At 43.2% G+C, this 13,528-nt stretch overlaps 1 protein-coding gene across 1 annotated transcript in view; it reads right to left on the reverse strand.

Annotated features, from left to right (window-relative positions):
- Positions 1–13,528, reverse strand: part of SLC22A18 (solute carrier family 22 member 18) — an 83,423-nt gene that overhangs the window by 40,724 nt on the left and 29,171 nt on the right. Inside the window, exon 6 of the mRNA XM_066635113.1 lies at positions 353–468. Within this exon, the coding sequence (XP_066491210.1) occupies positions 353–468 (116 nt within the window). The remainder of the gene's footprint in view (positions 1–352; positions 469–13,528) is intronic.

The following is a 13,528-nucleotide window of genomic DNA, read 5'->3' on the forward strand; positions in this document are numbered from 1 at the left end:
TAAGCTTCTATCCCAGCCCTATCTCTAACTCCAACTTTACTTCTGTATTTTAAAAATAAAAAATTACATTACATACATATGCGATACATATATTGGGACACAAATGACCGGGATATAAAAATAATGAACACAAATGGGGCACATTTGAACAGTACACAGTTGTCTAGGTTGCAATGGTCTTGTCACTCTATGAGGGAAACTAGACTGAAAGAGATAGTGACTTGAAAGCTTGGTCACGTTCAACTCACAGACATGACCCCAATTCTTTTTAACTCCCTCTTTAATGTTTACACGCTGCAATCCACCTGACTCCCTGTTTCCATTAGAACAGCCAGAAACAGTGAACACTCACTCTGTGATTCAGCATGTCCTTTTATTTGTGGCTTTGTATGAGCAGGAATAAAGATGAGGGCGATCACAGCACATATAAGACTCCCAGTCATAGCAATATAGCAAGGAAAGTAAATACTGTAAAGAGGAAAAAAGGGAGACATAACCATTATGGACACTGAATGATGTGAATAATATGAGGTTGAGGCTTAGAGATCTTGAGTGCAAAATGTGAAAAGTTATTATATTATTATTATTAACAGTATTTATATACCGCTTTTCAACTAAAAGTTCACAAAGCAGTTTACAGAGAAAAATCAAATAACGAAATGGCTCCCTGTCCCAAAAGGGCTCACAATCTAAAAAGATGCAAAATGAATACTAGCAGACAGCCACTAGAACAGATAGTGCTGGGGTGAGGTGGGCCAGTTACTCTCCCCCTGCTAAAAAAAAAAAAAATTTGTTTGATAATACAAAAAAAAGTTTGAAAATAGGGTAAAGGCAATTGAACCTAGCTGTATTTGCTGGCATGTCCCTTTAGCTGTCCAAGATGGAAGACAGTTTGCTGATTACTCAAGCCACATTCTACCATCTTGCACACATCAAATACTCTGAAAAGTTCTCATCTCTGCCATGACTCAAACATGCACCTGACTTGATCTTAACAGGCAGATCTTAACCATTCTATTGTTGATAAAAACTTCAGTGAAGCACATTTATTTTTGTGCTTTATATTAAATGGATCTGTGCAAAGCAAACTGTGAAAAAGTAAACATGAATGATAAAAAGCAGGAAGGAATTCCCATAGCTTTCTTCTGCCATTCCCAAGAACTATCATTGCAAGTTCTAAAACAGAAGGCCTTGGGAAACCAGAGTCTCTTCTCATGTCATAAAGTCTTCTTTCTTCATGGATGGATAATGGTGCTCTCCGCAATTTTAATTTCAGTCTGTGAGCGTTCTCCTTAAAAGGCAGAAATTAAAACTGGATACAAAAAAAGTAATGCCTATCAAGAGCAGAGCATAATAGTGGGCTCAGGGCTGACCCAAGACCTTCTGATGCCTGAGGCAGCATGCCAAATGCTTTCTCCTTACCCAATGCTATCCCAACCTCTGCTCCTCTCACTCTCCAATGTCTTAGCTCAGCACTCTCTTCCCTTCAATTTCTTCTTCCTCTCCGTCCCCCTCTTTTCCAATCAAGGAAATGGAAGAAGAGAAAAGGGCAGCGGAGGAAAATTAGGTGATGGGCACACGGGCAGCCCAATCCTGAGCTGCCTGGGGTGCCCCGGCTCGGTGGTACCGACTGCCGCCAGATCCTGCGTGCCCCAGGCTAATGCAGGAGGCACCTCAGGAGAAGGGAACTTTCATCCCCTTCCCCTGGGTAAGGTAAGCAGCCCCGCAATGGGGCTACTTACTTTACCGTAAAGTAAAGGCGCTCGTGTAGGGTGCTGAGCCCTCCACGACTGCCTTGGATCCTGCAGAGCTCTGCGGACCCGCCTCTCTCCCTCTCCCAGCACGCCTCCCACCCACCCCCTCTCCGCATCACGCCTCTGCGTCACACCTCCCCCTGCCCTCTCTCTGCCCCCCGCCAGCGTCCCCCATCCCCGGAACGCCTCCTCCCCATCCTCGCCCTGCCCCCCCTTACCGTGCCACGGCTCAGCAGTCCATGAGACTGCAGAGCTGCAGAGGCTGAGCGACCGCCCCACACTAGCCCAGCACTAGCTGGCGCTGAGCTAGCAAGGGGCGGAGCCCGGTGGAGAGGCTCATAAACGTGCCTTATGGCACATTTGCGACAGTGCTCAGTGGCACGAAGCCGTGCCCCAAGCATAGGATTGGGCTCTGAGGCAGCTGCTTCAGTTGACCTCATGGATGGGCTGGTCCCAAGTGGGCTATTATTTCTCTGGTTTTGGATGAAATTTTTCTATGAATGTAGCCTGTACAGGAATTTGCCTTATAGGTGGATGGATAGGGACAGGAGGAGAGTATCACATGGCTTACATATATTTAGATTATATAATTCATTACACCCAATAAGAGGTTTTCATTTTCATTTCATTTCATTCACCTTTATTGGCCTATGAGACATACAAACAAACAAAGAGTAAGAATAAATAGTACAAAAGGTTACATGAGCATTACGCCCATAAGAAGTTTTCAGCATTGTTAGGATCTAACCAGTTTCTCCCCATTATCAATTTTTTTAATTTGGATTTTCTTTCCAGAGTATAACATCTTGCATTTGTTATTGTCAAAAGTGAATGTTCCAGCTTAGCAAAGTCATGCAAGAATATTCAGCATTTGTATCATGTTTTCTGAACATCTCACCTGCATTATTTTATCCTGTAAGATAAGCACTAAACTCCCTGTATTGCAGCTGGGGAGCCAAAGCTAACAGGGAGTGGCTTGCCTCATGCATTCATGACAGGTGATATTCAATCCAGGGAAGTACCAGTTCACAGCTCAGTCTTCTAGCCATTATATTGCACACTAAGTGGCCCTAATCACAAGAAAGACCTCTTCCTGGGTGCAGTGTTAGTTTATGCAGACAAATGCTGTACACACACCTAAGGGTGCAGCAACACTTTGAAGCATGTCGGCACAGGGGCAGGGCTGCCTGAGCATGCTCCCCTGAACATGCTTCCATGTACCCAGAAAAAAGAAGTCTGTCTAGACCTCACTTGTCTTACTTGAAATGTGAAGCTCAGGTAACAAGCCACACCCAGATTTCATTCTGCCTAGTTAGCAGTTGCCCGGTTATTCTTAAGAACCTGAAATGATCTTGAAGAATTCCCCAATTCTTGGCCAAATGAAACCGGAGAAATGACAATTCGATATTCTTCCTGCAACCATCAATTTGAATTTGATCAATTTGAATTAGTGTGGAAAGCTGTCCTATTCTGAGCATCCCTGACTGACTTTTAACAAACCCTGCCTCTTTTCAGTGGAATACAGATTGGTCCCCATCACAAAGGAAGGTCACCACTCCATTCTGTCCAATCCTGAAGATTTAAAAAAAGAAATGGGATGGGTGGCTTCTGTGGGGTTTAGGAGTCCTCCATTACTCACGCTCTCCAGAAAGGTGGGTCCACAATCTTTGAAGCGAGCCTACATCTCAAGCAGCCTCCTTTTAATGGGGCTTCAAATTTTTCTGCAAGGGTAGAGGATTCCAAGCACTCCAATCCTTCTAAAGGGATAACTTCTCTGATGTCTTTGCCAAAGGCCTCTCAGCTTTGCATCCTTCCCTTCTGTCATCACAAGTGAGGAATAAGTATTGTAAGGGACAGCACTGTCCTTCTGCATGTGCTCTGTTGGGATGAGGTTGATTGCGTAACCTGTTCAAGGGAGATGAGGCTGAACAATTGTACCTAGTCTATTGGTGCTGGGTTGGGGCCTGTATTCTGCAAGGAATGTTTGGTTGTCTCCTCAATGGAGTGTCTATTTTGGAACCTTTGTCTGGCAGTGTCTTTGGGGAGGGGGGATTCAGCTTACTGAGTGGCAGGTGACCAGGCAGACCAGGGGAGCCCATCTCATTGAATGCACCTGGACAGCTCCTTCTCTCTATGTGCTCTGAGAGCTGGATGGGAGAGAGGTGAACAGGATACAGAGAGACTAAAAACTATATGGCCAGTAAATTCCTTGAAATAGCTTGTCATGAATTTTCATAACATACATTCAACAGCCCAATTCTACTGGGTGCTACTACTGTCAGAACTCGCGATAGCACCTTTATGGCTGTCGTAAACAGTGAACTGACAACGTGTGAAACTGTGCGCTTCCGGAACACTGCCAGAGAGGCTGAAGTGGCCCCACACACAGTGACAGGGCAAGGAAGGCCCACCAACACAGGTAAGTTAGCAGGGAGGGTGGGGCGGGGAGGGCACAACAGGGAAGAATGGGGGTGGGTGGTAAGTGCTGACACAGGTCTGAGAAGAACCATTGGCAGTCAGCAGGTTTACAAAGGGATAAGGGCAAATATTTTCCCTTTCTCCTCCCAAGCCTCCAGATCTCTCTCCCCATCACCATAACGTACAGAACAGCCTGTTGTGATGCAGCTGCATGCTATGGCAAGGGAAAGGATAGGGCTCTGTGTCTTGAGCCCTGCTTGGTACTAACTCCAGATCCAAGCAGTGAAGAAGACATCTGCTTACAAAATCTTGTGTTCTGTTACTTTTTATAATAACCTTTGTAAATAAAAAGGTTATTTTATAAAAATGAAAAGGTTATTTTTTATATAACCTTTATAAAAAACCTTTGTAATAACCTTTGTAAAAAACATCCTTTAATTAACATGTTCTATAAACATATCAGGGATTGCACCCATATTTCATGAAAGAGATGACTTCAGACTGATTTTGGAACCATGATTGGTTACATGCCTTCTTGAAAAGGTATCATGCCCCAAATAGCTCTCCATGGCTTGCATTCATTTTGGAGTGTCCAGAGTTACATATGTCTCAAGTGGTGACAGCTAGGGAAAAATAATCCTTATGAGCTGATTAAAATAACATTCAGATTTGGAATGGGGCTTTACTCCAGTGTAAATGCACTAGGGAATTTAAAAGCAGTAAAAATGGAGGTTAAAGGTCCATACATGAAGTTTATAAATGTACTTTTAAGGTTTAGATAAAATAAACAGATGAATTTGCTATTTCTACAATTCTTCCAGTCACAGGATAAGTTCTGTTACAGAATCAGCCATGCCAAAGTCAGAAGCCTCAAATGTTGTCTTAAAATAGATAATGTTGCCTAAACTGAACTGCGCTATTTATTGTAGAAACAAGGTAGTTAAGGTTTTCGGTGTACACAACTGAAGGACTTCAAAAGCCAAAATAATCAGAAATACTGCTGGAGATAGCAATCTGAACAGCAGATTATTGGATGATTAGACCAGCCTCTAAAAACAAGCTGAAATAGTTCAATGAACTACCATCTACTGGGTTGGGGTCAACCAAGCCAATGTTCCCTTGATATCTTAAACCACAAAATCAATGTATTTATTGCAAAAGTTAATGATTTGGCATTGTACTTCTTTCTGTTTGCATGCTTCAAAATGGAGTGGAGAGACAGCTGGAGGAAAAATCCATTACGGGGTACAAGCCATGATGTGTATGCGCAACCTCCTGATTTTAGAAATGGGCTATGTCAGAATGCCAGATGCAAGGGAGGGCACCAGGATGAGGTCTCTTATTATCTGGTGTGCTCCCTGGGGCATTTGGTGGGCCGCTGTGAGATACAGGAAGCTGGACTAGATGGGCCTATGGCCTGATCCAGTGGGGCTCTTCTTATGTTCTTATGAGGCAGATAGTGAAATCTGAGTCTAGATTTTGATTTTCAGGTCCATGGGGCTCTGGGTGCCTACAGAACGGATTACATAAACTTTCTTTTGTTTCAGTGTTGTGGACCCTGATTACCAGGGCAGGAATAGACAGCACAGACAACCTCAAGACAACATAGTTTCCTCCTTTGCTTTCTTTATAATTGGTTGAAAAAATAAAACAGAGGCACCGAGTTCAAAGGACCTTACAACAGTTCTGATGAGGAGAAGAAATGAACACTAATCATGTTAGAGGTGAAATGAACTATCCTCAAAATTCAGAACTCCATAAAATGTAAAATTTTGATTTTTTTTTTAACATTTCCAAAGTTTGAGGTCTAAATGTGAGAGATGATTTTTAATGAGAGCCCAATCCTATGCATGTCTACTCAGAAGTCTCATTATAGTCAATGGGGCTTAATCCCAGGTAACTGGATAAGATTGCAGCCTGAATTTGAAAGACACTAACATAGCCTGCCATATTCAATACCTTATTCTGCACACTGCCCATGCATTGGGAAAGGTGGCAAATCCTACCATACAGGTGGGAAGAAAGGCGAAAGAAAGGGTGTCACTGATATTCTCTGATTCTGTCCAGTGGCTATTCTCCCAACCATTTCTTATGCAGACAAGCCTAGAACTAGTTAAAATTGCTCAAGGAGATGTCAGGAAAAAAATGGCAAAATATTTGCTTTTTCTTGCTAAATTTACTGAATCTTTAGCAGTTTGTTGGCCAGTCCTTGAATGCACTGAGGTTTGTTACATTCCATTCATCCATGGTCATGTTGACACATATTTTGCTCTGTATATTGAGCGAAAGTTAATATTGACAGCTTTTCAAAGCTTTCTACTGGTAGATTATATGTGCTGTCAGTGGTACAAAAAAACCATGACTGATGACTGTTGGTAGGTTTGGAATGATTGTTTTGGAGATTATATAGGTAAAGGCGTAAGTGTTAAGCTTAACAAGAGTGATTATGGACATACCAGAGAGCCTCTTTACATTTGAATATTTGACCTTCTGCACTGCCACTTAACATTGTCAAAATCATCCTGGCTGGCACATTCTTCTCATACTCCTGCGTATATGAGAGAGAGAATTTACTTGGATGATTGGAAAGATACAAGGATCAGAATTAAGCTGATGTTATTGGCACTGCATCTGATTTTGACCCTTATGAAGAAAGCCATCGTGAGCAACAATCACACAGAATAGTAATCATGGAATGACCACCCTACTGTTCTGAATTTAAGTGTTTCCTAAATGGTGAACTCACCATTTGACCTCTCACCAGGCTTTCTGCAGTAGCTATTTTGTGATAGTGGCATGGGATTTATCTGTGATCACTGCACATGTAGAAAGTATCCTCTGAAAGGAAGATTCTGTGCAGTAGCAGAGGGGTAACTTTGGCCTAAATGTGTCCCATGAAATCCTATTCTTGAAAAGGAAAAGCAGCAGCAGCAGCAGCTCTCCTCCCAACCAACAAGGAAAACAGGGAGCCTGTTTTGGAGCTCTCACAAAAGCTTCCATTAACACGGAAATGATCTGAACAATGAAATCTACAGACTCACTGTACAATCCCGTGAGGGACTTATGCTGAGAGAACTAGTGTTTTGGCATTGTAAAGTCCTTTATGACTGTTGAAAAATGTGACCTGCTGTTTAGCACAGCTGGATGGCTGTAAGCAGCAAACTGCCATGGCTGTGCACCAGCAGTCTATCCACTACTTCTGGTAAGTCAATGCAGGGGGAGAGAGACAGGCAGGGTGGGTGAAATGGGATGGAGAGGGGGAGGAAAGGGAGGGAGACTGGGGTAGGGAGATGGGTGGATTGAGGCCAGGAAGGGGGCAGTATTGGCAGCAATGGCACCACCAATATCCTGTCTCTCTTCCCTGACCCCAGTTCACATGGATTGCCAACAAAGTACTTGGTGCTGGTCCAAGCTTAGAGGGCTTACCACAGAGCAAGGAAATAAATGTTCCCTTACTCAAGGAGAGCTTCAAGGCTCAAAACTCACCTGCACCCCTTTGGAGTGGTAGAATTGGTGCACGGGGAGTTTGGTCATATTGGGCTGCCCCTGATGTTCATTAGGGTTGTCACCTTTAATTGGTCTAATTGGCAGATGAAAATACAGCAGTTAATGTTTTAATTGTTGGGGGGGGATTCAATTTTTATTGATAAAGACATATTTTAACTAATGGAACCACAGCTTAAAATAAAATGTATCTAAATTTTGAGAATAGTTTGGTTCTGCTATCTTACTGTAACAGAAAATGAAAAAGAAATACAGAACTGGCTACCCCTCAAAAAATCCCCTGTATTGATATTATACAAATATGTTTCAAGTTAATTAATTGCTTAAAAAGGTGACCCCAAAAAATAAAATCTTGAATCAGTTGACAGTTGATTATAGAAAAATAATTGATGGAGTTCCAATTACCCCTATATTCATTCCACAACTTGAAGAGTGAAAAACCTGTGTCAATACCACCTCTTTCTCCCAAGTATTTTTAGAGAGTAATGAGAAGTTTCCAGAAAGACTGGAGAAGATTACGATAATCATAATGTCAAATCACTGAAGTTGCAGGTGGATGCAACCCACTTGCCCTTGGAATTATCCAATAATTACATGATGAGAGACTTGCACATGTTACACAGCATTCTGTATATTTAAGGAATATCAACTGTGAAGTTCCATCCTGTTTATGTATAGCTTGGGCAGGGACATTGCCTCACAACACCGACTGACATTTTTGAAATCCTCTCAAAGGATAAACTGCAGTGTCTGAGTCAGAGGCTCTGCAACGTAAGCTGGACACGTTACGCAAAGGCATAAGCCCAGTGGAGACTGACTCAAGTGGAAGACTTTTAAGCAGACACATACAACCCATTTTGTTGTGCGTACAAACCAATGAATCTCAGATAGTCTGCCATAAACATTTATACTGCCGAATTTGCTTTGCATTCTGCAACTATTCATTGTGTATCATCCACTGGACACAACATGACTAAGAGCCAAATCCTACTGATGGGATGTAAAGCACTTTTGACATCATGCGAGTAAGCAGCGCCAATGGGCTGGACTGAGCCATACTGCAGGATCTGCATCCCAACCAACAGCCACCAAGTCATGTAAGTGCTGCACCAGGCATCAGGGGTGGGGAGGGTGGAATGGAGGTGGGGAGGGAAGGCAGTTAAGGTCTGGAAGGGGGTGGGGATTGCAAAGGAGGCCTCCGCTGAATCCTAATCCCTATCTTGAGCCTGAAAGCCCTACACAGGGCTACTTGGTTCTGCACTAGTGATTTAGCTGGTACAGCTCCAAGTCGCCCTACTGAGCGGGCTGGGGTTCTACATGGGGTAAGAGAACAAATGTTCCCTTACCCCAAGAAGAACTCCAACCTGCTCAACTGCAGCTCTGGAAACAGTGTGAGTCCAGTGGCCCCGCTGTGCCCAGGCTGCATAGGATCGGGCTGTAAATGTGGCTCCTCTGGTGATCTCAGACAAACTCAAACACAGAACCTTCAGCTTCATCTGTACAGTAGTCACAGGGTACCAATAAAATAAAAACCACTGCTGTATGGAAGATATCTATTTTCCACCTCATACAAAGGCCACATCCATAAGAGTCTGAAAATTACAACACATTTTAAAATTAAGCAGAAGTTGTTTAATGATATAATAATACTATTTACGATGTCTTGTTGTGGTGCTCTTAAGGTTCCTGATCCAGGAACCCAAGATGCTGAAAGTGACCCATCAGGGCATTTTTCTACTGCCACCAGTCAACTTACCAGGACTCTGTTGTCCACCTGGAGGGAATAAGAATGCTTCCCTTCCAAGTTCTCAACCCCAGAGTTTGGCTCACCCTCCATTAACCTGGCAGTCCACCAGAACTTAAAATAGCAAAATCTATGCAGCTCTTTCAACAAAACTGGGTTTATTTACAAGGACAACTTTGGTAGCAATATTTTTCTCAGTCAGAAGTGGTTGTTGGCAACCTTCAGTCTCGAGAGACTATGGTATCGCGCTCTGAAAGGTGGTTCTGGCACAGCGTCTAGTGTGGCTGAAAAGGCCAATCCGGGAGTGACAATCCCTTCCACACCGGGAGCAAGTACAGTCTGTCCCTGGTCTGTCTCCCTGGCTATGGGCCTTCCTTCTTTGCCTCTTTGCCTCAGTCTGTTGGCCAAGTGTCTCTTCAAACTGGGAAAGGCCATGCTGCACAGCCTGCCTCCAAGCGGGCCGCTCAGAGGCCAGGGTTTCCCACTTGTTGAGGTCCACTCCTAAGGCCTTCAGATCCCTCTTGCAGATGTCCTTGTATCGCAGCTGTGGTCTACCTGTAGGGCGCTTTCCTGGCACGAGTTCTCCATAGAGGAGATCCTTTGGGAGAAGTGGTACAGTTCAGTGATTTACTTCTATTCCAACTAACTCCCCACACATAATGGTTAGGAGTTTGTTCCTAGATACCCTTTAGGGCTGCTTAACTCAACCCCCTTTCAGTTACTCCTTTTGGAGATGATTTTAAGCAAAACGGTCCTCCCTGTTCTTTTTTAACATAAAGGTTCTGGAGGGAAACTCTTAGATAGGATTTCTGACCATTCTGTAACCTTACCCATAACACCTGCTCTGCAAAGAATTGCAGGTTTGTCTCAGTCCACCAATATAATAACTATGTTTAGGTGGAAAACAAATCTGCATGCACAGGGAACAGCAGACTTTTGGAAGAAAGTTGTTGAAGCTATTAATTTCACCAAAAAAAAAACTGGTTTTGACCCTTGAACTCTTCTATGGCTTCAAACTATGCTGATCTTCTCTGCTCCCATTAGGATCTGAGGGTCCAATCCTGAACCCTTCAAATGCTGGCACTGGGTGCTGTAAAGCAGATTTACAGCACTGGGACAGCAGGGAGCACTGGCACTGGGCCTGCGGCAGTCAGGTGCCGGGTCCAGCACCAGTAGGAGGAGAACACACCACTGGCAGGGGTAAGTGAAACCACCAGATGGTGGTGTGGCCTCTGGGGGGCAGGGGGAGGAAGGAACAAGGACAGAACTGGGGGAAGAACCAGGGCAGGAGGGGGTGGGACTGGCAGATCCCTGCTCCACTGGATCCTGAACTCTGTGCTGGGCTGAAAAGCCTGACACGAAGTCTGCGCAGGCAAAATAGCTCAAACACCGCATGAGGCAAGAGATAAATAAATGAAGGAATAATAATGAAAACAAAAAAAACAAACAGAAAAAAATTAACCAGAGGAAAGAAAACTACTGAACTTGTAAAATGTCCTGCACAAATGCTGAGTTGTGTGATTAACTGACCTTGTAAAAGAGTAAGAAGATCAGAATGGATACATCTGTAACAATATTGCTGGTGTATTTAGATAAATACTGTTAAAAATTACATTACATAGTTATTAGCACTTCATTAGTATATTTATTCAGTATTAAAATGCCTTTTGCAACAGCAATAAAAGGTCTTATGTTGTTGGAACAAGTGTTCCAGCAGCACAAGGCCCGATTAAGTTTGGGATATGTACTATAGGTTACTAGACTATATCTTTATAGCACCTACAAGTAGATGATTGACACTATATATGTTAGAAACAAGAGAAAGGGGAGGGACAAAACTTCATCGCTATGTTTAATTTCCTTTCTTCTAAAGTGACTTCACTTCCTGTTGGCCTTTTTCATACTCAAGAAACAAGGTGTCTTTTTTTCCCAATAAATTGAATCATTCTTTGCTTATTTCCATTTTTTCCTCAATAAAGTCAAAGTTGAGGGCTGAGAAAGTACAAACTGCATTTTAATGATTCATGCTTACTTCAAACAAAGCAACATAAAGCTTGCATTCATGACAGACCCAGAGTCTTTCAAGTACCGCTCTGGCTGTGTGTCCAAATACGGAAGCGTTTGGAGAGAATTGTAAGCGCCAGAAGTTCAAATCTCAGAGCAAGTCCAGCTAATCAAAAGAAAAATAAATTGCCAAAACCATGGGATTAAAATTTGGTGCATTTCCAAAGCACACGGATCTGTGTTCTGTGAAATGCTGTTTCCACACAGGCCCTCTTGTGAAGACCTAACACTAGCCTTTCACATAATTTACAGAAGTAACTACATCCAGCTCCTGAGTGTGATGCAAAACTAAGGTGTGATCAGGATTTTCTTGTGATTTGCTGCAAGTATTTAGATGTGGGGCAGAGCTTGTCAACATTATAGGTTATGGTATATGACTGTTTGTGTCTCCACTTCATAGTTGAGGAATTTCTGCAAAATCTTGTACCTTTTTTGCATAAATGATCATGCTTTCCTTCCCTCTGGCCATTATTCCACTTTCCATTATTGGAGGACTTTTTTTTAATTCAGTCATAAATGTGTGCAGGTGCACCTATTCACACATTAACCTAGTACTTATAATGTTATTGCAGTGTCTGTTTAGTTACAAGTTAATTATCAAAGAACAGAGAGTTATCCTGATGGACCAACAATTCAGTTCTTTAAAGCAACATCAAGCATAGCCTTCCACACCATAAGGCAATTTTTTGCCAGTCAGCTCCGAAAGACTTTTGTCTCCTCCATCAGTTTTATCCAAAATGGCAAACGCCACAGGCAGATCGTTGATTGTTGCATTTGTAGGTAATTATAAGGATAATCTGCATTCCTGGCTCAGGGAACGTCAAATGACCACCAAACATAATGCCATAGAAAAGCCCAAGGAGACAATCATCTTGATGCAGCACAACACAATTCCCCTGCCATATCTTTCCTCTCTTAAGGAAGACAAGTAGGAAGTAGGAAGTCAAGTCCAATTTAGAACTGATAAAAGTTTCTGGACCTAAACTTGTTCAACTATTTTTGAGCTGAAGCTTTTGATGACCTTGAGCCCAATCCTGAGCTCATACTGCCGGTGCTCTGCCTGCGGTGAGTGTTGCAAATGTGCTGTAAAGCGCATGCTCAGCCAACACCAGCCCAGGTGTTGGAGGTAGCTTGGCGCCAGCCGGTGCTGGCCTACCACCAGTGGATCACTGGAACTCCACCACTCGAGGGTTGCGTGGACTGCTGGCAGTAGAGAGCTGAGTGAGAGCATGGAGGAGGGGGAGAGGAGGCATTCTGGAGTAAGGGGGGGAAGGGAGGGTGAGGAGTAGGCAGGGCCATTGCAGGGCTATTTCCCTTATCTGGGGGAAGGGGATGAAAGTCCCTTTCCCCTGAGGAGCTGCCTGCAGCTGCCTTGTTGAGCACAGGATGTCGTGGCAGCTGTTTTGGCACTGCAGCAGTCCCAGAGCATCCTGCAGCTCAGGACTGGGCTGCCTGACAACCAACCCAAACTCTCGGTTTTTGAACTCTCAGAATTAAGCCATTTCTGCCCAATGTTGCATATACGCAAGAGGGATCAAATGTGTACACCTGTGGTCTGGGCAGAAATGGGTTAAAACCTGATTTCTAGCAATTCCATAGTTCAGGTTACTGAGTATTGATGAGATCTACCCTACAAAGGAGCAGATCCACAAACTGGCTTAACATTCATTCCCTGATTCCAGGAAACTCTTGAAAATTGTAGCTCTGTTAAAGCTGCTAACTGTCTCTGACAAAGTGTTCTCAGTACCTGTCAAAATAAAAATTCTTAGGATTCTTCGGGAGAAGCTATGGCAGTAAAAACTGTGTAAAACCAAGATAAGACTATACAGTAGATATAGCCTTAACTATAGGGATTAACAGATAACTGTGATAGAGTGACACTGCTGCATTCACAGTCCTGATCCACACTCAGACCTAGAAATATTACCACTTGTAAAAGAAAATCTTGCTTGAGAGAAATGATGTTTTATTAAATAAATGAAGGTCACCCATAGTGATCTGGGCATCTCATTGATAGATGATAGTATGGGTAAACTTCAAAAGA

This window comes from Tiliqua scincoides, chromosome 1 (genome assembly GCF_035046505.1).
Source record: "Tiliqua scincoides isolate rTilSci1 chromosome 1, rTilSci1.hap2, whole genome shotgun sequence".
Lineage (NCBI taxonomy): Eukaryota > Metazoa > Chordata > Lepidosauria > Squamata > Scincidae > Tiliqua > Tiliqua scincoides.